Source organism: Caretta caretta, chromosome 2 (genome assembly GCF_965140235.1).
Source record: "Caretta caretta isolate rCarCar2 chromosome 2, rCarCar1.hap1, whole genome shotgun sequence".
NCBI lineage: Eukaryota > Metazoa > Chordata > Testudines > Cheloniidae > Caretta > Caretta caretta.
The window spans coordinates 111,945,511-111,972,129 of NC_134207.1; the positions used below are offsets into that span (position 1 = coordinate 111,945,511).

Consider the following 26,619-nt stretch of genomic DNA (forward strand, 5'->3'; position numbering starts at 1 on the left):
AGATTCTATACTATAGTCTTAGTTCAGATCTAAAATATTTAAAATGATTTGTGAACAAATGAGAACGAGACTTCTGCAATGAAAAAGGTATTTATGCATTACAAATCCAAGTTACCATTAGATTGCATGTGTACAAAATATAAAGCTAACGTTTCTCCTTATTCTTAAGTACACAAACAACAAATTTACAATAAAATGAACCTTTTCCCTACCCCAAATGTTGTATCAGTGAAGCCTACAATTTTCAGGATTTTTAAAAAATCAAATCTAAAAGGTTTGTTTAAAAAAAGGTTTTTACTGTAAACAAACATTTCTTTTAAAATTATTCCATTCTTTATTTTGAATACAGGCATATAATTACTTCCTCAGTTTAAGAGCCCCGGAGTACTTAATGACGCCATGAATCAAAACAGGAATAACCACTTAAAAAGTCCCTAAATATACTGTAGGTTTAGATAAAAGAACTCTGATGTTTTCTAAAAGTCACAATTTAAAAAGAAAAGTATATATTTTTAAAATACTGTATATTTGTAAAAGCCTCTTGATGAACACTTGTGTAACTCCCTTTTTGCCTATGAGTCTATATTCTTAATTTTTTTCAAAACCATTATTAAATGAAAATCAAGCCTATGAAAAAACCCTAGTTTTCTCTCACTGAGAGGCTGTAATATATACAATCATTTTTTGGAAGACTCAAAATTACTGAGAGTGATCTTACAGGATATTCAGTTTGGACTTTAATATGTAAAAGGGAGAAGTTAAGGACAGAGTTGCAGACTTAAGTGAAATTCCATTTTTGTCTCCATTTCAGCTATCCAAGTTTAACATTTTAAAAATATTAACATTTTTGAAATGTTACGTTTTCTGTAATAATTCCATAAGATTAGATTTACATCGCCAGGACAATATTCCAGCTTGGAATTTAAAAATTGACTAGTTTTCCCTGACAAATATTATTAATATTTTACCCATCAGTCCAAACAAAATGAACCCTGACAAGATTAGAACACTGCAAGGCTGATTGACACGGAGGGCCAAATTCTGCCCAAAGTTACTTCTGTGCAATCCTCTGAAGTCAATGGGAGTTGCAAATGCATATCCAAAGACTATCTGGCCCTTAGCAATGACACTACTAGTCTTCAATTTGCTGCAATATGTGTACAGATGTGAACTTTGACAGAACAAGACTGGACTACATGGAATTAGTTGCAAATATAGGAAGACTACCCACTGAATGCCTTTAACAAAAACAACAAAAATCCAACTGCTGGGAGAATCAGTTAGTCCCAAAAACCACATTGTAACATATAACATAGCATCAAAAAGTAGAACAAAAAGTTTATTGCAAGAAAACAAAGTTCTCTAGCAAAATTTAAATGAAGCAAAGCTTAAAAAATGAATACAAGCCTGTTTTGAGTCCGAGATAACTAAAGAAACCTCTTCAAGCTAAGGTCTCCAATGCCTAAGCTTTCCAATAATCTCCAAACTACTAAAACTGATTACTTGCATACAAATTTCATGTGGCAGCCACCACATAATACTGCTGAAATAAAATCATATAGACGGAACACTGATGAAATAAAGCTGTATGTTCAGATAACACCTACACAAGCAGAAGCATCATAAATCACAAATATTAAATTATACTGAAGCCAACCAGCATTATACCAAAGTATCTAAGTGTTTAAACTTGAATATGATAAGAGAGGCTTGGCAAAAAAATACCTTTCAGTAATTTTTTAAACTGAAATTTGCACAAGTATTAATCCCAAGGAAGTCTGACAATTCAGTCTGTCCCAGATGACTGGAAAAAGGCTAATGTAGTGCCAATCTTTAAAAAAGGGAAGAAGGAGGATCCTGGGAACTACAGGCCAGTCAGCCTCACCTCAGTCCCCAGAAAAATCATGGAGCAGGTCCTCAAGGAATCAATCCTGAAGCACTTACATGAGAGGAAAGTGATCAGGAACAGTCAGCATGGATTCACCAAGGGAAGGTCATGCCTGAATAATCTAATTGCCTTCTATGATGAGATTACTGGTTCTGTGGATGAAGGGAAAGCAGTGGATGTATTGTTTCTTGACTTTAGCAAAGCTTTTGACACTGTCTCCCACAGTATTCTTGTCAGCAAGTTAAAGAAGTATGGGCTGGATGAATGCACTATAAGGTGGGTAGAAAGTTGGCTAGATTGTCGGGCTCAACGGGTAGTGATCAATGGCTCCATGTCTAGGTGGCAGCCGGTGTCAAGTGGAGTGCCCCAGGGGTCGGTCATGGGGCCGGTTTTGTTCAATATCTTCATAAATGATCTGGAGGATGGTGTGGATTGCACTCTCAGCAAATTTGCTGATGATACTAAACTGAGAGGAGTGGTAGATACGCTGGAGGGTAGGGATAGGATACAGAGGGACCTAGACAAATTGGAGGATTGGGCCAAAAGAAATCTGATGAGGTTCAATAAGGATAAGTGCAGGGTCCTGCACTTAGGACGGAACAACCCCATGCACAGCTACAGACTAGGGACCGAATGGCTAGGCAGCAGTTCTGCGGAAAAGGACCTAGGGGTGACAGTGGATGAGAAGCTGGATATGAGTTAGCAGTGTGCCCTTGTTGCCAAGAAGGCCAATGGCATTTTGGGATGTATAAGTAAGGGCATAGCGAGCAGATCGAGGGACGTGATCGTTCCCCTCTATTCAACATTGGTGAGGCCTCATCTGGAGTACTGTGTCTAGTTTTGGGCCCCACATTACAAGAAGGATGTGGATAAATTGGAGAGAGTCCAGTGGAGGGCAACAAAAATGATTAGGGATCTGGAACACATGACTTATGAGGAGAGGCTGAGGGAACTGGGATTGTTTAGTCTGCAGGAGAGAAGAATGAGGGGGGATTTGATAGCTGCTTTCAACTACCTAAGAGGTGGTTCCAGAGAGGATGGTTCTAGACTATTCTCAGTGGTAGAAGAGGACAGGACAAGGAGTAATGGTCTCAAGTTGCAGTGGGGGAGGTTTAGGTTGGATATTAGGAAAAACTTTTTCACTAGGAGGGTGGTGAAACACTGGAATGCGGTACCTAGGGAGGTGGTAGAATCTCCTTCCTTAGAAGTTTTTAAGGTCAGGCTTGACAAAGCCCTGGCTGGGATGATTTAATTGGGGATTGGTCCTGCTTTGAGCAGGGGGCTGGACTAGATGACCTCCTGAGGTCCCTTCCAACCCTGATAGTCTATGATTCTATGTGTCCCTGACTTCTATGAAATCTCCCATTGTATCCCTTTCCATCTCTAAAATTTCATTTTTCCTTGAAACACTCAAACTTACATTTACAACTATCAAAATAAGATCTGTAAATGCTTTAAGACAAAATAACTGCAAATGCAAAAAAGTATTTCTAAAGGCAGAAAACCTTTGTTTAGCAAAATGGAAATGTAGTGCAAGAAAATATACACAGCAGTTCCTTCAACGCTATCAGATGTAAACAGCGTTCTATTCATCATGTAAACAGACATATAATTTGGAAATTCTAGTCATGCACCAATTAAACAAATCTATGTCTAGCTGTCTTGAAGATCTTGAAAATAAAAGTATCCTCATGTGACATCTGACACTGAGCTTGGGGGGAGAGGTAGATATGCTGGAGGGGATAGGGTCCAGAATGACAGACAAATTGAAGGATTGGTCCAAAAGAAATCTGATGAGGTTCAACAACGACAAGTGCAGAGTCCTGCACTTAGGACGGAACAACCCCATGCACTGCTACAGGCTGGGGAGCGACTGGCTAAGCAGCAGTTCTGCGGAAAAGGTCCTGGGGATTACAGTGGATGAGAAGCTGGATATGAGTTAACAGTGTGCCCTTGTTGCCAAGAAGGCTAACAGCATATTGGGCTGCATTAGTAGGAGCATTGTCAGCAGATTGAGGGAAGTGCTTATTCCCCTCTAGTTGGCACTGGTGAGGCCACATCTGGAATACTGCATCCAGTTTTGGGCCCCCCACTACAGAAAGGATGTGGATAAATTGGAGAGAGACCAGCAGAGGGCAATAAAAATTATTAGGGGGCTAGGGCACAGCACATGACTTATGAGGAGAGGCTGAGGGAACTCGGCTTATTCAGTCTGAAGAAGAGAAGAGAAGAGATTTGATAGCAACCTTCAACTACCCGAAGGGGTGCCAAACAGGATGGAGCTAGGGGGTTCTCAGTGGTGGCAGATGACAGAACAAGGAGCAATAGTCTCAAGTTGCAGTGGGGAAGGTCTAGGTTGGATATTAGGAAACAGTGTTTCACTAAGAGGGTGAAACACTGGAATGGGTTACCTAGGGATGTGGTGGTGGAATCTCCATCCTTAGAGGTTTTTAAGGCCTGTCTTGACAAAGCCCTAGCTGGGATGATTTAGTTGGGGTTGGACTAGATGACCTCCTAAGGTCTCTTCCAACCCTAATCTTCTATGATTCTATGTGACTGATTATATATTTACTGTTGTAATCTTCCCCACAGTTATAGTATTTGATCTACCACATACTCTTTTGATATTGCCTCAAGCCTTAAGCTTGTTCCTGGACTACAACAAATCTTTTATACAAAACACATTTTCATGCCATCTTAGCTTTTATTTAAGCAATATCAGTTTCCCAACTCTACTCTGTGAGATGCCAGACTAAGATGCCTTCTTAGATCTGTACTATAAGGTTCAAAAGGACAAATCAATTTGCTGGATCTCACTTCCTTAAAGCATTTAAATAAAAATTGTTCAGAAAACTCAAGTAGTACTAATGGCTGAATAAATTACAACTGCAGACCAAAAACTAGTAAAGAATTAGAAAAAAAACTAAATTTGAAGCTCATTACAGAATCTATGTGAGATCTATGTATAATACATGGACACATTTACGCTATCACACTATAACTTTATTAGATTTACTATTAATAATGTGACTTACACCCATAAGGTGAACTACAAGTTTACTGAACTTCAGAGTTAGGTACTGAATTCCAGAACACTTGGTAAACTAAATTTCAGGACTCTAAATTTAAAATATTTGTAGTTTTTCAGATCTCCAAATGTACAAAAGTGATCACTGGTTACTCTGTTAGAGCACCATACAGCAGGGGTAGGTAGGTCCATTACATAGTCAGTCAGTGACATCACAACCACTACTGAACATCACTACAGTTTGAAGACTAATTTATTTGGGATAAAGAAAATATGGTTCCACGATAGATTTTTTTTAAAAAAGAACCTAGGAACTTAAATACTAAAATTTAAGAACATTAAAGTTGCAAACTAAAGTACTCAAAAGAGAAAAAGCCAGAATTAAGGTGGACCTTAATTTTACCCACTTGTATGCATGAACTATGATGCAGTCTTTAATTAAACAACTGCATATTTGTTCCACAGAAAGAACAGTTACTTTGCAGTAACTGTGGTTCTCCAAGATGTGGTCCACAGGTTTTCCATTTTGGGGGCACATACACCTCATGAGCTCAAGACTGGAATTGTTTAAAGTATCAGCATCTGTTGGGTCCATGCCCATGCACTTTCCAGTGCCCAATAGCCAAATGTATAAAAGGCAGAGCAGCTGCAACCACTCTCCAGAATTCAAACTGGCAAGGACTCCAAAATAGTGGCTAAGGAGGAGGGCTCATGGAATACATGTAGACAACAAGAACCACAGTTACAGCAGGGTAAGTAACTATTCTCTCTTTTTCTAGAGATATCCCATACACATTCCACTCCCGGTGACTCTCAAGCAGTAACTCGTACTGGATGGTGGGTGCTCTGATCTATTGGATTAGTAACTGCAGGATAGTTCTACCACAGCAGGTGTCAGATTTGCAACCCTCTATGAATGAATACTGCTAAGCAAAGGTGTGAACTAAACTCCAAGGACCAGCTTTACAAACCTCTGAAATTGGGACACCTTAGAGAGATGCAGCAGAGGCTGCCTGGGCTCTCATGGAATGAGCCCTAACTTGCCCAGGCAGGTCAAAGTGAGCCAGCTCATAGAATGTCTTAATACAGTCAGACACTCACTTTGATGGTCTCTGAATAGAAATAAGTTGCCCCTTCATTCTGTTAGCAAATTTTAGGAACAGTCTAGGAGAATGCCAGCTTCTTTCTGTTCAGATAGTACGAGAGGCACGTAACTAGACCCAGGGTATGAAGCCTAGCTTCTCTCTGAGTAGTGAGAGGCTTAGAGAAGGAAACAGGTAGGTGAATCATCTGATTAAGAAAGTCAGGAACCTCGAGGGAGGTCTCAGTCATTTTGGCTTTCTGCAATACTGTGTAGGGAATCGAACTAAATAAATATTAGACAAAAAAATACTGTTTTGGTCAAACCATGAGTAAATTTCTGTTGAGTTCACCAACAGTTTCAACTGAACCGAAAAATCAAAATGTTTAGCAAATACTGATTCTGAACAGTTTGATTCAACATTTCCAAAACAATTCAATTTTTTGAACTACATTCACAAAACAGCTAGGACGGAAGTGGTACTCACTTTCCTTATATCATTTAACTCACTGGCACTCTCCTGAAATGTGAGACCTGGGTTCTATACCCCCATCACCTAATGTGGAGAAGGGATCGATATGAAATTGGATCCCCCCCATTGCAGGAGTGTGCCCTGGACCCTGGCTATGGGATAATCTGGCCTGGGTCTTAATAGCTCCTGCTGAAGCTGTTCCACTATATTTGTTTATAAATAAATTGTCACCGGAGTCAGGGACTTGAATTTGGGTCTCCCAAATCCTAGCTGAGTACGCTAACCACCAGGCCAGAAAGTCATCTTCCCTCTCCCTGGCCTAATGACTATTCATTGTCATTCATAGAGGAAATTCATAATCATTAGGAGTGGCATATGTTCAGTACCTCTGAAAGTTATGCCTTTAATAGCTAAAGAAAGCATTTTATAAAATGATGTGAATCGTACTTCGAGGTGGTACAACAACCAAATATTTTGCAACATCTGATCTTCATGAATCAGAACTGTTAAGAATTAGCCCATATAAAACAGTTAGACTTTTGCCTCTTCTTTTCCTGAGTGCTATCTGCTTCACTTTGTGATGTGCACTCTTCCCTGTCACCCTTTTGTTTCTCACTTACAAGCAGATGGGCCACATTATTATGTACACAATGTGTCTTATTAAACATATATCCTACTATCTGAGAAACTGAGGCCTTAGCTCCATTAGATCTACCAGTAATGGGATCCTGGATTATGAAAGGATCATTGTAGTTAAGTTAGCCAGTGTGCCTTACACCCACACACACCCTTGGCAGCAGAGACACAGTAGGTTGAGAGACCTGAAGTTACGTATTAATACATGGAGGCACGTGGGTGCTTTGTTAAAAGCTTTTAAAAGCGAACAAACACCACCTATTAATTATTTCCTACTGCCACAGAAGACTCAATGAATACCAGGTTTCAGTGCAGCTGAATGATGCAAAAAGCCATTGGCAATGACTATAATGGATTTGTGCTTTATAGAGCAATGATTACTTTCCCCACATTCCCTCAAGTCAATATCAGTAACAATGCTTCTGTGTCTCAGAAATGGCTGCAAACATGTTCTAGTCAAAATATAAAAATATATAGCTAACCTGAATGAATTAGTTTAAAAGATTTATTAACCTTAATGCTTGGAATCTTTTTGAGCCCTTTTAGTGACTAGCAGGGGCTGCTGTCACACAGAGTCTGGGAGGGTTGAAAGAGGAAAGCTAGAACGTGTTTTAGGGACAGTACACAGGAATCCCCAGAAATAAAGGGAACAAAGCCAGGGTGCAGTTTTAAAAACAGATTTGAGACAGCAGTGAGGCTTGTTCCATCTGTTGCTTCATGAACTGGATCCCTGTTCTCTTATTCTTGCCAACAACTAGTGTTTTCTTCTTCTTAAACATGCAGTCACATTAGTCTATACATTGAATTCATATTTCCTGTGCTTGGGTGTTTTGACCCTCTGAATACAGCTTACCTGAATTCCTAGAGGCACAAGTTTGCTTTGTGTAAAAACCGATCAATTCTGTACAATTTCATACAGGCTTCAGGAACTGATTACCTGTCGTGAACTTTTGGTGGCAAGTTAGTTCGAGTATTGGCAGAAAAATTAGGCCCCAGTTTTAGTACAAACTTTAAGGAAGCCATCAGCATTTACAATGAATTGTGTCAAGTATTTTCATTATTTCTTTTACCAGTTCATTTTCTAAGGAAAATTAAATCTTGTTTTTAAATATAAATTTTATTTATAGGTATCAGAAGCACACACAAAAACAAGAGCAACATGTTACTAAAAAGCATAAACACAGAGCTTAAAAACCTTTTAAATTACTGTGTTCTTTTTCAACAATTATCTCTCCACTCTTGGACACTCCATGAGCTTGTAATCTTTAGCAAGCAGTATCAATCTGGGTAGGCATGCACTTTTACCCATACATAATATGCTCTAGACAGGAGTATAGTTCACAACTGCTCTTCAATTCTTTGACTGCTAAAACAAAAACCTTGGATATACTAGTGGTGCCCCTTATCAACTTCTGTTAGTTTTTGGTCTTTGTTTACCTAGCTTAAAATTTTTACCATTTGACAACCTCCCACACCACCCAACGAACAAAAAACAAACTGTCTTGTACCTCGCATAGTTACAATTGAGTTCTGACAACTGACACCCTGTTGGGATGTTCCTCTCTTTCTTCATAACCCACTAATGCAGATACATTTTGTCTTCTTCTGGATTATTTTGGTCTGAAAATAGCAAACAATGGGTATGTCTACACTGGAAACTTCAAAGCACTGCTGCAGGAACACTCCCGCGGCAGCACTTTGAAGTGTGAGTGTGGTCGCGCGTGAGTGCTGGGAGAGAGCTCTCCCAGTGCTCCTGGTAATCCACTTCTACGAGGGGATTAACTCCAAGCGCTCGGAGCCTGTCTACACTAACAGTTTCAACCGCTCAGACTTGCTGCACTCGGGGGGGTGATTTTTCACACCCCTGAGCCAGCAAATTAGAGCGCTATAAAATGTAAATGAAGACATACCCAATGTCAGAAAGCTTTTAAACCCCTGTAAATTGTGGCCACACTGCCCATTTAAAATAAAAAAAATACAGTTCACTCCTTTTATAAGAATCACATTTGTCCTAGATTATTTGATTCTTATAAGTGGCTGATTCTTACAAGTGCAGCATAGGTTACTATAGGAATGATTTTGTCCCAGTGGTTTTGATCACTATAGGCAGTTGATTCTTACAATCAGTGATTCTTATAAATGGAGTGGACTGCACAAAGTGTATGTGTGAAGGGCACAGTATGGAGAGATAGTCTATACCTCTTTCCTTCACTGCCATGACCCAGAGAAAAACCTGAGAGAGCTGCCTCAAATTCCTGTACATTGAAGAGGACTATTAGTGCCCAGTCAACCAATTCAATCATCAAGTATCTGGGGCCATCAATATAAAAGTGTGCAGTGATGCTCAAAGTCAATGGTAAGCACCCAAAGTAGTACATCAAAAGCTTATTAGAGGCTTTAGTGCAAAAGCAATGTACAAAGCTTGGTCCCAGGCCCTGCTAGGAATGCACAGGGCACATTCAGCATAGTCTTCTCAGCATCAAGTTGGTCTCCAAAGGAGACCTGTCAATATAATAAAGCAGAGTCCTAGATATACCTATTGTGTGTGTAATTTATTTTCTCCCAATACCAAATGTGGTTTTGGGAAGTCAAGTAGGTTAATGGTTTGGTTCAGATGAATTACTGGAACCATTTTGCGGATGAATTTTGGGTGCGGTCTTGGCACCACCTTGGTCCTATGGATTGTTGATTATGGAGGTTTGGCCAAAAGCACCTGAAGCTCACCCACTCATTCTTCCGGCTGAAGCGACCATGACTAGTGGCTTGTCAACACAGAGCACGGCAAGCAGGGTGTGAATCTACAGCCACTAGCTTGCCGTACACTAATTGCCTGTGTGGACCCTACTACCATGCACTAGAAGTTCCACAGCACACTTTGACATACTCGCAGTACAGAACTTTTAGCGTGCAGCAGCATGTCCACATGGCCAGTTTGTGCACCACAAGCTAGTGTGCTGTAGATTCACACCCTTGCTTGTCACGCACTAATTCTCTGTGTAGAAAAGCTCTAGGAAGTTTGTCTTCAGAGTGAAGTGATTCAAGGAGATTTCTGAAAGAGGGGCTTGATGAATCTCAGAAGGACTCTATTGAGGTCCATGGCAGGAAGAGACTTGTGGGTAAATATGTAGGAGCCCTCTAAGAAACATCTATACCATACAGTGAGAAAAGACTGAGCAGGACTACAAAGGCAGGTAACTAGGTGAAATTGCTGGAGACATATTTTGATTTAGAGCTGAGCAAAAAAACTGGCCCGTTTGAAGTGCTGTAGTTTGTCCAGAATCTTTGATATCGAGGCTTGGACTGGACCACAGCCCTTAGTGGGCTGTCCATATTGAAAGCTATTTACACTCTGTAAAGAAAGAGTGCATTCTCTGATATTTTCCTGCTTTGTATCAGGATTTTCTAGAGCTCTACGGAACAGTTCTTGTCCACTGCACTTAGCCACCCAACAGCTACACTAAAAGGTGGAGTGACTTTGGATCTGCATGGAGTATCTGGTAGTGATGCTGAGATCACATCCAATCAGACTGGGAACTGGATGGGTGGCTAACTAGACCTCTATAGTACATCCATCAGCCACAGTGCTCTCTGCCACTACAAAGCTACCGGAATGACCATGGCTTTGTCTCTATTTATTTTGGAAATCATCCTGGGAAATGGGAATTGGCGGGAAGGCATACAGCAAACTTTTGTTCCATTGTAGGAAGAAAGCATTTGGTAGCAACCGTGGACTCAGACCTCCTCTGGAACAAAAGTTTGACATTTTTGGATTGTTCTCAATGCCGAATAAGTCTACTGAGAGGGATTCACCCTGATGGAATGTGACTTTCATGATGGATCTGTGCAAGGACCATTTGTGACTGGTCATTGACTGTCTGCTCAGGAAGTCTGCTAAATTGTTGCTTACTCCAGTGAGGTGAAGGGCCATCAATGTCACCCCATTCTGATGGCACCAAATTCCAGAATGATTCCCAGGCAGAGGGGCAAGGAACAGACATTCCCTTTCTTATGTAGCGCATGACTGTCGTGTAGTCCAGGAACATCTACATTATCAAGTTTTGGAGAACAGGTAGGAACAACATACTGGTAACTCTGATGGCTACAAGCTCTTGGACATTAATTTGTAGCTTCACGTAGCTTGGAGACCAGGTTCATTGGATCTGTAGATAGTTCAAGTGATCTCCCCAACTTGTCCCTGACACATCTATGATTAGTGTCTTTGTCAGGAAGGGAAGTGAAAAAAGGGAATGCCTTTATGCATGGTTGGGAGTTCTAACCACCAAATCAGTTCAGCAGTGATGTGACTTGGTACTAGGATCTTCTGTCTACTGGGTGTTTACCAGAGAATTGATTCTAAGCCAAAGTTGAAGGGGCCACAGATAAAGTCTACCAAGTGACATGTATGTATATGCCAACACATTAGGTCATGCTAGACTGCAAAGTATGTTCATACCATTATAGGTAGCTCTGATGTCAACTGAAGTAAGAGTCCTTGTACCTGGAATCTGTCGTTAGGAAAATATGCTCCTTTTGATTTGGAGTCAATCCAAATTCTTCTGAACTTCACCATCTGAAATGGGGTGAGTACATTTTTATAGTTCACTGAGAGGGCTAGTCAGATAAATAGAAACAGAGTGCTGCCCTAGCTCACCAATATCGCCATTGTGACCTGTCTCCGATCAGCCAGTCACTCAAGTAGAGGTAGATGTGAATGCTTTATCTCCTCAGGTGCAGTACTATCCTGTGTGGCTTTTCATGGAGACCCTCGGTGCCATGGAGAATCCGAATGGCAACACCTTGTACTGAAAGTGATTGGATCCCACCACAAATTGCAAATACTTCCCATGGGCTATGTGGACCACTATATGAAAATATGCATCCTGGAACTCGAGAGCCACAAACCAGTCTTGAGCCTGAAGAGATGGAATGATGGAGACAAGAGCTGCCATCCTGAATCTGAAGGGTGCATATATTTGTTTAGTCTCCTCTGATCTAGGATAGGAAGAAGACCCCCTTTTTTCTTTGGGATAAGGAAGTACCATGAGTAGAAATCTCTTCACCTGTACTCCTGTGGAACCCTTTACAACTCTTAGATGAAACAATGAAGCCACTTCTTTTCATAACAGACTTTTGTGTAAGAAGAGTACCTGAACAGGGACAGGGAAGGGATAATGATAGGTGATTATATCCAACATCCATTTGTCCAAGGTGACAACAGATCACATCCAACAGAACAGGACATGGTGGCTTCCAATGGTAGGTGCTGGCTCCTGATCGGCTCGGATGTGGCTCCTGCAATTCCTGTCAAATCTGCCATCTGGCTGATGGGGCAGTGTTTGTGACAGAGGAGGTGGATGAAAGACATCTCCTCTGATACTACAACATTGTTGGTAAGCCAGTTGTTTGCCCTGGGAGTAATGATGTACCCATTAGCTCTGTTGGGGCTGATATTTATAGCACTTCTTGTAGGAGGACAGTGTATAGATTCCTAGGGATCTCAGGGTGGCCCTCAAGTCCTTTATGGAATAGTGTGCTTCATCAGCCCTTGAGCTGAATAGCTCCAACCCCTTGAATGGGAGGTACATTGTGCCTCCCTTGGTTTCCTCAAAGTACCCTCAATTTTGATGCGGTTTTCTTCCCTGCCTTCCTCTCTCATTGGACTCCACTGGTGTCTGCCTAAAGGAACACTTGCTAAAGAATACTCCTGGGGTTCCTTGGAGGTTGATCTTGATGTCTCCTCCAAGTCTGAAATGATGCACATTGGCTGCTCGAGCAGGTGTAGTTTGATCTGTATGTCCCATGCCTTGAGAGTTCTTGATGAGACGGTTTATGCATCTCACACTTATCATGGAAATGACTTTCCCTAGACAGAAAAAGCATCAACTATGCCCCTTGACCAGGGGGATGAGCATGTTGCATGTCAGGCAGGCCTTAAACCTGGAAGGCAAGGGGGGGAAGAAGGTGGAAGGGAGTCTTACCTGTTGTCTCTTGCCCCCCCCACCCTTTTTTTTGAATGCCCAAATTAAAAAATTGGCACAAATAAGTCAGTAAAGAAAGATTTCTTAAAAAAAAACAAAACAAAACAAAAAAACCTAGTGTGGAAAGTAAGTTTGAAGCTCAAGAAAAATATCAGTTGAACACCTGTCAGGTTGCATATCAATTCGATAAGAGGAAACTGAGAGAAGGCTGCAGCCACTCCATCCTTTATGCCCTCACATAAGAGGGCACAAGAAGGTACAGAACATATGCATAGTCCAACAGACACTTACCCAAAACAAATCCAATTTTGCACACTACGCACACATCCACCTACTGTGGGATTGACACTGACACATATTTGAAGAAAAATGTTTCACCCAACACTGGCACATATTCGAAGAAAAATATTTCATCCCTGGTTATATTTGAGTTAGTTCAGGGTTTATTTTACTATTGAAAAATATCATTTACATCATTTATGACATTTATATACCACCACTTTCAAAATATAAAAAGTTTGTTTTACAAACTGATCGTCAAAGTAACTCTGTTTTACAGATGGGAAAGCAAAGTAGTAAAGTGATGTATCCAGGGCTGCACAGCAAGTCACTGGAAAAAAGCTTAGAACCTTCTGGAACTCAGAATTCTTTCCTCCATGGTATTCTGTTTTACATGGGCATGTTAGCGTTGGTTTGAAAATAAATTCTTACCCCTTGCCTAGAACAAACTGTATACTGATGAAAATCATTATACAAAGGATAAAAAGTACAATACCACTCGTACTGCTTGTATGCCTCAAAATAAAATTAGGGAATAATACATATACTGATATAGACAGCAAGATTACATAAAGTTTGCCAAAAGGCATTTACAGCTGTTGAAGACATAACAGAAGCTGATCTTGCCTGGCTTCCATAGCATGAATGAGGATTCACAGAAACAGGGATAAAGACACTTTTTGCTATTTCAATGACCAAATCAAAATTAATCTAGCTGTACTAGCTATTCAAGTAAAAGTTTGTTTTTCCTTATCTACAGTAAACATTAACTAAGAAAAATATTTAAGAATCATGCCTCTTTGTATCAAAATGAAAAATTATTCAAAGTTCATTTGTTGTGCCTGCATCTGCCTTTTCATTAGGTCCATATGGCAAACGAGTCTGAAGAGTAAAGTAATAAATGCAACTGCAAATATGAATGTGTCTCAATTCAGTCAGTTAAATCATTTGCACTCTATGCACCTGAAAGCACCAGAGACCTCCAGAGACCAAATGGCCAAGCTAAGCAAGCAGCTACAGGCAACGCTTGAGTTTCACAGACTGACTCCAGAAGTCACTAAGGCAGGGGTCCCCAATGCAATGGTGCCCGCCAGGCAGTTGTGTGCGCCCGCAGGACACCGCACCACCAAAGAACCGCCTGCCGAAATGACACCGAGAAGCATTGCCGTTTCTCGGCGGCATTTCGGTGGGGACACTTCTTGCCGCTGCCGCTTCTCGGAGGCATTTCGGCGGCAGGGTGTCTGGCACCTGCCACAGTCATCTGGGAATAGGAATATGCTATTCCCACAGAAAGGTTGGGGACCACTGCACTAAGGTATCAACACAAATAAGGAGGATTGCATTTTTCAGCCTATAAAGGAACACTTAGTACCATAAAACTAACTGCACTACCTTGGAACAGAATCAACTTTGCATTGTCTGGCTATCTACTCAGTCTGTCTGTCAAACCAATTAAAAGAATTGTACTACAGAGCTGCAGACACAGGTGACACTGCATCTGATGAAGTGGGTTTTAGACCACGAAAGCTTATGCCCAAATAAACTGGTTAGTCTCTAAGGTGCCATAAGTACTCCTCGTTGTTTCTGCTGATACAGACTAACACGGCCACCACTCTGAAACCTTTACATAATCTGTCACTTACTGTCTGGTAATGTTAACTTGATTGTTTTTCTTTTTTTAGCATTATATAATAATAAAATAAGCTAATGAACCGAACAGGCAAATACAGTAAATTCTGTAGAAATTTTCAGCTATATTTTAAATTGCACAAGCTAACATGCATGAATCAAACTTCACTAATCTTTGTAATATACATGAGATGAAAAATCTCAACTCACACTTGTGTTTTACCTAGATCAAAAGGGTACAGCTAACTTTTAAACTGACCTCACATTTAAAATTCTTAAGTAGCAAATTATAAATTTAAATATAAGGTTTATTAAAACCATGAACACCAAAATCCTCTGCCAACCCACTACCGTGGCAAAGCACTGTCACACTACATAAAATTCCCAACCCCTTTGTATTATGTTGGACTGACATATAGTACGTTCTTGCTTTAAAACAAACCCAAATGGGAGTAAGGAAGAAAAAATAAGCTGTCTAAAAAACCCACATATTCCTCTCTCTGAGATAGTATAATACAGTGCAAACTCTCAGACTTCTGCATAGCTGTTTCTAGATAGTGCCCATGGCACATGTCAAAAACCAATACAAGCTGAAAAAGACATAATGACTACCCTATGACCTGATGTCTTTCACTTCTAGATAATCCTTCAGGAGAGAGTTAGACCAGGTATGGGATCTTTGAAATTTAGCATTTCCCTCACAATACCCATAGAAGAAAGTCCCATCTGTATTTCTATAGCATTTACTACTATCCTAAAGATGTCAGTAGCAGAAACAGATAGTGACAGAGTAACAAAACACTGTTTGTGACATAAGATGAACAACATTATCCAATGTAAAATATTGAGAAAATCGCAGCAACTTTAAAGTGTAGAATTAAAAAGAGAAGTTACCTTTGAAGGTTTCAAGTTCTTTCCTGTAGAAGAGAGAAAGCAGAATAGAACGTCTCAGATTAAAAACAGATATGTTGCATAAATTCAAACTGCAACTGGGATTATCTATGATGATTTGCAATGGTTTAAAATGTATGAAAAGGTGAACTGAAGGATTTGATTATTGTGACATTTTTAGAAACTTGGTTAATGGAAACTTCAAGCTGCATGTACAGAGCTTGAAGAATTGCTTTCCTGGAGCAAGTAACTGATATCAACTTCTTTAGAACTGAGCTATCACATATTTCAAATATATATTACATATTTATATCTATTCTCACTGTTTCTAGATCATCTGGTTGCAAAGATAACATGAATATGAACTGAGCATTATCAATTAATAAATGAAGGCTTTTTAAATCCACTGACAGACACTAAGACATCCCTGCTGCCTCTCAGAGCTTTGTCAAGCTGTAGCAGAGTGAAAACTGACCACTGTCTTGTCAGTTTTCAGGACTGACATTCAAAACCCTATGGTTAGCAGTGAAAGACAAAAATCTGGTAAATTTTACTGTGCTACTTGAGCAAACTCCAGATGTAGCACAGCTTGATTTTGGAGTTATTTACCAGAGGAGGAGGATTCATATATGTGGAAGGAATAGTGACACCACAAAACTCTGCAACCTGAAAGAAGGAAGACAGGTAGAGCAGCAGACACACCCACTTATCCCTTCATACACATGCACTTTCCTTTCTGCCTGAAGGCATTACAGTGAGGTGAGCAAGAATAATTTAACATTTTTTCTTCCTTCTAGCACCTAGGGGAGAATTAAAGGGGTTGTGTCTTGGAATTATTATTTATGTAGGGTATTACAACACTAATTTAACCATAAATTCCTTTATTACATTCAAAGGCCAAATGGTATTTATACAATTGTTCTAAACATTCCTAAAAAAATCTAAATAATAAGCAATTTACTACATCCAAACAGTAACAAAACATTTTTTAAGCATTTGATCAAGATACTTACATATGGGCTAAGCCCCAGGGTGCTTAGACTCATATTAGTCTGCTCCAACATGGTCAGGCATATATTAGCAATGAATCCTTTAAGAGTTTACTTTTTTATACCCTTTAACAAACAAGTGATGTCATTGACAATTACTGACTTCAGCTAAAAACCAATTTGAAACAGTTCATGCTTATTTCCAGTCTCAATCTAGGTAAGATTTATAATCTCCTTTCTCCCCACAGCCATTTTTCCTTATCTTTTCCACTCCTTCTTGCTGACCAATATTTTCTACTTTGCACCTTGGTTCACATAGGCCCTAATTTTTGAGATAACATTGCTATGTGGGATGGGAAGAGCCATAATGGCTCATTTTAAGACAGATTCTCTTGTCATAATGAAAGCCCTCTGCAGTTACCCCTATTGGTCAGAGGCCTTCCTTTTAGAAACTTCCTTTTATTTCACTACTTATTCTTTGAACCAGACATCCACCCTACTTCATTCCCTCCAGCCTTACAAAGTCATTACTTTCAGGGCCTTTCTTTACAATACATTTCTTTAACCAAACTTAAGACAACTTTAATTCTCTAATTTTATATTTACTCTACAGAGTGAGTACTCAATTTGTCCATATCCAGCTCCACGTAATAGGTATATGATAAATTTGGAGACCGAAGCCAAGTCACGGTAGTAAGCTTATGTGGGGAAGGGGAAAGTTGAAGTTGTCACATGTGGTTTGTTATATCAAAGTTCTTTTCTGTGGCCAGTCACTTTTATTGTTCACCTATTTTTGCAGTTTAAGCCAAGATTCTGTTAAGACACTTGTAGATTATTATTTTTTAAATATTGGGCAATGTATAAGGCCCTTCTTAATTTGTGATACTGCAGAAATTGTGGATCCCGCAACATTCGGCTTCCACCACAATTTTGATTAGCTTCCTTTGCACAGTCCATAATTTTGCATACATTTTGAGGTTCGCAACACACACATTTCCGCCCCCCCCCCAATTAGTAGAGTAGAACCCTATTTATATGAGCGGATAGCAGCTTCAGCTCCTGCTGTCAGCCCCGCACACGGCAGGGCTCCTGCTGTCAGCCTCATGCATTAATGATTTTAAAACAGTTGCAGCAAAATGTCTGGTTATCAAAAAAAATTAGCAGGCATAACACAATACTTGAGTGTTTATATTGTTCCAGCAAATTTTTCTTAAAAACAAATTCCACCATTAATAAAGGTCCATTATTAATTTTCTGCAATTTTCCACCTCTTGTCCGCAACTCAGCCGCAATTAGACAATCATCCTGCAATTCAAGTAGAGCCTTAGCCATGTACTTATTCTTATTTAACTCTATAGTTCGACACTTTTCCAGAATTTACAGTTGTGATCTCAATTTCAACTCTAGTTCATCGATAACTTCTATTGTATCCGTCACAGGATGCAGAAAAGAGAGCATTTGATTCTTTATCCATCCCTCATGACAACTAATTAACTCAAATACCTACCTGTAAGATATGACACATTGAGAGATGGAGGTTTGCTTTAATCTCAAGGTCTCTTTCCCCTTGGATGGATTCCTGAAGCACAGCTCATCTTGCCTGTCTAGGGAAACCTGGAAGGTGGCAGTAGAGTAAGCTTGACATACTCCTGATTAAGGCTGTGAGTCTGTCACAGAGGTCACGGATTCTGAGAGTTTCCGGGACCTTCGCAGAAGCCGGTGTGGCTGGCCTGGGGGCCGACCGAGCAGCTTGGTCACCCTGGGCCAGCCGCACCAGCCACTGCCCCAACCCCAGCAGCAGCAGGAGACTGGGTGTGGGAGGAGGTTCAGGGCTGGGGCAAGGGCTTGGGCAGGAGGGGGGTGGTGGCTCTGGGTGGCACTTACCTGGGGGTCTCCCCAAAAGTGGTGACATGTCCCTTGGCTCCTAGGTGGAGATGTGGCCAGGTGGTTCTGCGCACTGCCTCCACCCGCAGGCACCGCCACCGCAGCTCCCATTGGCTGTGGTTCCAATGGGCAATGGGCAGAGGCATCACGCAGAACCCCTTGGCTGCACTTCTGTCTAGGAGTTAAAGGAGATGTTGCCACTTCCAGAGAGCCTCACAGGTAAGGAGCCTGCCAGCCCCACATACACACCCCGCAGCAGCAGTGGTCCTAGGCAGCACGCCACCCCATCTACCCTCCCAGAGCACCCAAGATTTAGTCAGAGGTATATAGTACAAGTCATGGACAGGTCACGGGCCGTGAATTTTTGTTTACTGCCCAAGACCTGTCCATTACTTTTACTAAAAATACCTGTGACTAAAATGTAGCCTTACTTCTGATAAGCACTCAGTAGGCTTTATTTTTTTTTTAATTTAAAATATAGATAAAATGTTCACAGGCTAAATGCACACTTAAAATAGTATATTTGAGATGTGTAATTTTTTGGCAATGCAACTCAAATATCCTTTTTAAAGTTATGCAGTAGCTTTTAACTCAGATTCCAAAAGTAATAAAAATAATTACTTTCTTACATTTGATGTAAGAGCTCAGTGTGAAATGGTATATAGCTGCAGCATTAAAACATTGCGAGCAAGCATAAATTTTATTATTCAAGAACTACATTGCTAGGAAGCAAGACTGTATTGGTAGGACCTATCAAACTGATATTCTTGAGCTAAATTTCCAAAGATTTTCTTTATAGATAAGCTTATTATGTACATTAGGCAAGAGAACAGCTCACATCTTTAATGGGATATATCAGGCATCAGGGGAATAATGTTAAAACAATATTAAAACAGATTGCAGAAACACAATCTAATATTCTGCTCACATCACAAAGATGGCACAAACATTAGAAAGTTATGGAAAACTTTGGAGAACCTCTGGGTCTATTTTTAGTTCACAAGTCAAAACTGATTTCTCCAAACTGAAAAAATCCACTTACTTTTCCTCCCCCACACCCCAAACACTAGAAAAATATTTTGGAAAAATCCCAGTAAGTTTTATGAGGATGTGATTCACTTTATATTTATTGCTTCAAAGGTGCACATATATTGTTCTAAACAAAAAGCTTGCAGTTTTGTAAGTAAAACAGATCACCAATTGAGTCCCCAGTCTACTAACTTGCTAGACCTACTACTCTTTTGTATGCGCCTTTGGTAAATGTATCACTAATCTGTATGCTTTCTTAGGAACTATGCTATTATGAAATTTCAACCAAACAAATTTGAATGTGCTGAATCCTACTCATGATGAGAGGGCTGGACAGAAATGCAGATCTCTTAAAAATGGACAAAATTCTGAATTAATCTGTCCTGCTTTCAATGATTTTACTTCCACAATTTTTCTGTCGCTTTGATGCAGTGAAATGTGATGCAGTCTCCACAATTTTCTCTGTGTTCTTGAATGACAATATTTGCAGCATGGATCATAGCATTCTGCAGGGTTTTTTCCACATCCAGAAGCAATAGAACTGAGCAGAAATACTTTTTTCCCCCTGTATCTGTACTTGTAACCTTTCTTAGGTAAACTTCCATGTTGAACTGACAATCTTGCATTCATATCAATATGGTTTCTTTTAGTTCTTGTTTTAATTCGCCCCTCTCCTGCAGCTGCAACCTATAGTTTAAAACTGTAGGAATACACGGAGGGCAAAATGCTTCTATCGTTTTCTTTAAATTGCCAAGTTGAGGGCAGTATTATAATAGTAGCAGTTTTCATTTGTTTTTAATAGATTGATTACCAGTTGATCTTTGCCATCTTTGTGTGTAGAAAAACAAAAATTGCTCCTTAATTAATTGATGTGACAAGCTGCTGAAAAGACTGGTATAGGGAGTTTTGAATTATTTTTATGGATACGTTTTAAATACAGCCATCAAACATGTCTCCTCCCTTGCAGAACCATTAATCTCCTATCTTCTACTTCACTAGACAAAAAAATTTATATTTGACTTGAAGAATCAAAACAACTATTTTCTGTATCTTGTGGGAGAATAGATTAACATGAATCCTTTTCTGCTACATACATCTTAATGATATGTAAAGTTTACTTTGGAGAGTTGTTTTAATTACTTCAGTCCATTCCATCTCGCTTATTCATGTAAGCACTTCAAAGTGAAATTTGAGCTAAAAAGAAAATAAGACCCCCTGGGAAAAAAAACAAGAGCCCACTGTGTTCTTCTTGGAGAAAAAAACAAAATGGGTTTTCACAATCCTGTCTAATATTCTTCATAATTACATAAATACATAATTTAGTGACTCTGTCCCAATGAGGCATCACAAAAGTGATCTGAAAGGCTGTATATATCTGACAACATCTGAGATGGAGCCCTCTCTATTGCAATTGATATCACTAGGACCTGACTCAGGGAATGCAGTTCCCTGCACTACATAAGCTGTTAACTTTTCCTGCCACAGCAGGAAAGATGCAGCATCTTCAGAATTTTATCTTGGATCGCGATAAGCAAGTGACGGAAAATATTTTTAAAAATAAAACTGCAGAGAAGGAATCTATAACTTGTCTAAACACACGTGTGTTATGAATTTCGAGTTGCAAACAATATTTTGTATATACTTGCTTGTAAACACTTCAGCTTAGCTTTCAACTTAATGGCAATATGATGAACTGCTGCACTGTGACTTTTTACTTGTCACAGGAGCATTTGTTCATTGGTTCCCACTTACTAGTTACACAGTTCACACAGAGTTAATTCATTCTTACCATTCATGTGTGACTCATAATTTCTCTCTTTTTTTTTTTAATTACTCTTTCATTGCTATCTACTCTTTCCCCGAAGACAAAATAGTGAAATGTCAGTTGTGCCTGCTGGCACTGTAGTATAGAACTTGATGTTCTTCTTTAAGTATGTGTCCCTCTATAGATATGCACGCATCTCATGCGTGAGAGATCAGGCTATTTTGAATAGCAGTGTCTCTCAGGTCCACAAATGCACCACGTGCATCCTTGTGTTTCCACATACGCATATAGAGGGTGGAGTGGTCACATCTCTCCCTCAGTTTCCTCTTACTGCCTGTGGCAGTGAGAAGGAACCTGGTGTGTGGGTGCGCACAAGCTACTTCATACACATGCACCCTGAGTGTCCTTGTGTCCTGCACCAAACACATAAAAGGGTAGATTGGGCCACCTGCCACTCAGTTTCCTCCCCACTTGAAGAATCCTGGGTGGTAAAGGACTTTTAGGTAGAAGGGGTGGAGGGTGGATCATGGAATCTGCATATAGAAAATATCTGAAAGAACTACAGTTACTAAACAGGTAAGAAACTTTCCTTTCTCCTTTGAGTGATTGTCCATATGCACATTCCATTTATGGTGACTCCCAAGCAGTGGACCATTCTAATGGAGGTGGAAGCTCAAGAAAACAGAGAATGCAGAATAGCCTTCCTAAATACAGCATCTGATCTGGAGGCTTCAATAATAGCACAATGCTTTGTAAATGTGTGGATAGCTAGAACTCCACTTGACTGCTTTACATATGTCCATAACAAATGTTTTTCAACAATGCTGCTGAGGCTGCCTGAGCTCTGGTGGAGTGAGCTCAGAGAAATAAGAAGATCCACCTTAGCCAACTCAAAGCAGGCTCTCACACAGTTAGGGTATGTCTACACTACGAAAGTAGGTCGAATTTATAGAAGTCGGTTTTTTAGAAATCTGTTTTATATATTCGAGTGTGTGTCTCCCCACAGAAAATGCTCTAAGTGCATTAAGTGCATTAACTGGGCGGAGCGCTTCCACAGTACCGTGGCAAGCGTCGACTTCCGGAGCGTTGCACTGTGGATAGCTATCCCACAGTTCCCGCAGTCTCCGCTGCCCATTGGAATTCTGGGTTGAGATCCCAATGCCTGATGGGGCTAAAACATTGTCGCGGGTGGTTCTGGGTACATATCATCAGCCCACCGTTCCCTCCCCCCCCCCCCCGTGAAAGCAAGGGCAGACAATCATTTCGCGCCTTTTTTCCTGAGTTACCTGTGCAGACGCCATACCACGGCAAGCATAGAGCCCGCTCAGGTAACCGTCACCCTATGTCTCCTGGGTGCTGGCAGACGCGGTACGGCATTGCTACACAGTAGCAGCAACCCCTTGCCTTGTGGCAGCAGACGGTACAGTACGACTGGTAGCCGTCATCGTCATGTCTGAGGTGCTCCTGGTCGCCTCTGTGAGGTCGATCAGGAGTGCCTGGGCAGACATGGGCGCAGGGACTAAATTTGGAGTGACTTCAGCAGGTCATTCTCTTTAGTCCTGCAGTCAGTCCTATTGAACCGTCTTATGGTGAGCGGGCAGGCGATACGGACTGCTAGCAGTCGTACTGTACCATCTTCTGCCGAGCAGCCATGAGATGTGGATGGCATGCAGTCCTTCTGCACCGTCTGCTGCCAGCCAAAGATGTAAAAGATAGATGGAGTGGATCAAAACAAGAAATAGACCAGATTTGTTTTGTACTCATTTGCTTCCCCCCCTCCCCTGTCTAGGGGACTCATTCTTCTAGATCACACTGCAGTCACTTACAGAGAAGGTGCAGCGAGGTAAATCTAGCCATGTATCAATCAGAGGCCAGGCTAACCTTCTTGTTCCAATAAGGACAATAACTTAGGTGCACCATTTCTTATTGGAACCCTCCGTGAAGTCCTGCCTGAAATACTCCTTGATGTAAAGCCACCCCCTTTGTTGATTTTAGCTCCCTGAAGCCAACCCTGTAAGCGCCCCTCCCAGCGTCAGAGCAATGGCAAACAATCGGGCATCTGAGAGTGCTGTCCAGAGCAGTCACAATGGAGCACTCTGACGGGGCTAAAACATTGTCGCGGGTGGTTCTGGGTACGTGTCGTCAGGCCCCCGTTCCCTCCCTCCCTCCGTGAAAGCAAGGGCAGACAATCATTTCGCGCCTTTTTTCCTGAGTTACCTGTGCAGACGCCATACCACGGCAAGCATGGAGCCCGCTCAGGTAACCGTCACCCTATGTCTCCTGGGTGCTGGCAGACGCGGTACGGCTTTGCTGCACAGTAGCAGCAACCCATTGCCTTCTGGCAGCAGACAGTGCAATACGACTGGTAGTCGTCCTCGTCGTCTCCGAGGTGCTCCTGGCCACGTCGGCTGGGAGCGCCTGGGCAGACATGGGCGCAGGGACTAAATTTGGAGTGACTTGAGCAGGTCATTCTCTTTAGTCCTGCAGTCAGTCCTATTGAACCGTCTTATGGTGAGCGGGCAGGCGATACGGACTGCTAGCAGTCGTACTGTACCATCTTCTGCCAGGCAGGCAAGAGATGAGGATTGCTAGCAGTCGTATTGTACCATCTTATGCCAGGCAGGCAAGAGATGAAGATGGCTAGCAGTCGTACTGTACCATCTTCTGCCGAGCAGCCATGAGATGTGGATGGCATGCAGTCCTTCTGCACCGTCTGCTGCCAGCCAAAGATGTAAAAGATAGATGGAGTGGGTCAGAACAAGAAATAGACCAGATTTGTTTTGTACTCATTTGCCTCCTCCCCTGTCTAGATCACACTGCAGTCACTCACAGAGAAGGTGCAGCGAGGTAAATCTAGCCATGTATCAATCAGAGGCCAGGCTAACCTCCTTGTTCCAATAAGAACGATAACTTAGGTGCACCATTTCTTATTGGAACCCTCCGTGAAGTCCTGCCTGAAATACTCCTTGACGTACAGGCACACCCTTTGTTGATTTTAGCTCCCTGAAGCCAACCCTGTAAGCCGTGTCGTCAGTCGCCCCTCCCTCCGTCAGAGCAACAGCAGACAATCGTTCCGCGCCTTTTTTCTGTGCGGACGCCATACCAAGGCAAGCATGGAGGCCGCTCAGCTCACTTTGGCAATTAGGAGCACATTAACCACCACACGCATTATCCAGCAGTATATGCAGCACCAGAACATGGCAACGCGATACCGGGCGAGGAGGCGACGTCAGCGCGGTCCCGTGAGTGATCAGGACATGGACACAGATTTCTCTGAAAGCATGGGCCCTGCCAATGCATGCATCATGGTGCTAATGGGGCAGGTTCATGCTGTGGAATGCCGATTCTTGGCTCGGGAAACAAGCACAGACTGGTGGGACCGCATAGTGTTGCAGGTCTGGGACGATTCCCAGTGGCTGCGAAACTTTCGCATGCGTAAGGGCACTTTCATGGAACTTTGTGACTTGCTTTCCCCTGCCCTGAAGCGCATGAATACCAAGATGAGAGCAGGCCTCACAGTTGAGAAGTGAGTGGCAATAGCCCTGTGGAAGCTTGCAACGCCAGACAGCTACCGGTCAGTTGGGAATCAATTTGGAGTGGGCAAATCTACTGTGGGGGCTGCTGTGATGCAAGTAGCCCACGCAATCAAAGATCTGCTGATATCAAGGGTAGTGACCCTGGGAAATGTGCAGGTCATAGTGGATGGCTTTGCTGCAATGGGATTCCCTAACTGTGGTGGGACTATAGACGGAACCCATATCCCTATCTTGGCACCGGAGCACCAAGCCGCCGAGTACATAAACCGCAAGGGGTACTTTTCGATAGTGCTGCAAGCTCTGGTGGATCACAAGGGACGTTTCACCAACATCAACGTGGGATGGCCGGGAAAGGTGCATGATGCTCGCATCTTCAGGAACTCTGGTCTGTTTCAAAAGCTGCAGGAAGGGACTTTATTCCCAGACCAGAAAATAACTGTTGGGGATGTTGAAATGCCTATATGTATCCTTGGGGACCCAGCCTACCCCTTAATGCCATGGCTCATGAAGCCGTACACAGGCAGCCTGGACAGTAGTCAGGAGCTGTTCAACTACAGGCTGAGCAAGTGCAGAATGGTGGTAGAATGTGCATTTGGACGTTTAAAGGCGCGCTGGCGCAGTTTACTGACTCGCTTAGACCTCAGCGAAACCAATATTCCCACTGTTATTACTGCTTGCTGTGTGCTCCACAATATCTGTGAGAGTAAGGGGGAGACGTTTATGGCGGGGTGGGAGGTTGAGGCAAATCGCCTAGCTGCTGGTTATGCGCAGCCAGACACCAGGGCGGTTAGAAGAGCACAGGAGGGCGCGGTACGCATCAGAGAAGCTTTGAAAACCAGTTTCATGACTGGCCAGGCTACGGTGTGAAAGTTCTGTTTGTTTCTCCTTGATGAAACCCCCCGCCCCTTGGTTCACTCTACTTCCCTGTAAGCTAACCACCCTCCCCTCCTCCCTTTAATCATTGCTTGCAGAGGCAATAAAGTCATTGCTGCTTCACAGTCATGCATTCGTTATTCATTCATCACACAAATAGGGAGATGACTACCAAGGTATCCCAGGAGGGGTGGTGGAGGAGGGAAGGAAAATGCCACACAGCACTTTAAGCACAGCACTTTAAAAGTTTACAACTTTAAAATTTATTGAATGACAGCCTTCTTTTTTTTGGGCAATCCTCTGTGGTGGAGTGGCTGGTTGGCCGGAGGCCCCCCACCGCGTTCTTGGGCGTCTGGGTGTGGAGACTATGGAACTTGGGGAGGAGGGCGGTTGGTTACAGAGGGGCAGCAGTGGCAGTCTGTGCTCCAGCTGCCTTTGCTGCAGCTCAACCATACACTGGAGCATACTGGTTTGGTCCTGCAGCAGCCTCAGCATTGAATCCTGCCTCCTCTCATCACGCTGCCGCCACCTTTGAGCTTCACCCCTGTCTTCAGCCCGCCACTTACTCTCTTCAGCCCGCCACCTCTCCTCCCGGTCATTTTGTGCTTTCCTGCACTCTGACATTATTTGCCTCCACGCATTCGTCTGTGCTCTGTCAGTG

General features: G+C 42.0%; 1 protein-coding gene across 6 annotated transcripts in view; it reads right to left on the bottom strand.

The window, feature by feature from the left end:
* DTNBP1 (dystrobrevin binding protein 1) overlaps positions 1 to 26,619 on the bottom strand; it is a 173,949-nt gene that overhangs the window by 64,630 nt on the left and 82,700 nt on the right. For all 6 annotated transcript variants that reach the window (XM_075125366.1, XM_048839914.2, XM_048839918.2 and 3 more), the window contains one exon: positions 15,886 to 15,908. In XM_075125366.1, coding sequence (XP_074981467.1) covers positions 15,886 to 15,908 — 23 coding nt within the window. The remainder of the gene's footprint in view (positions 1 to 15,885; positions 15,909 to 26,619) is intronic.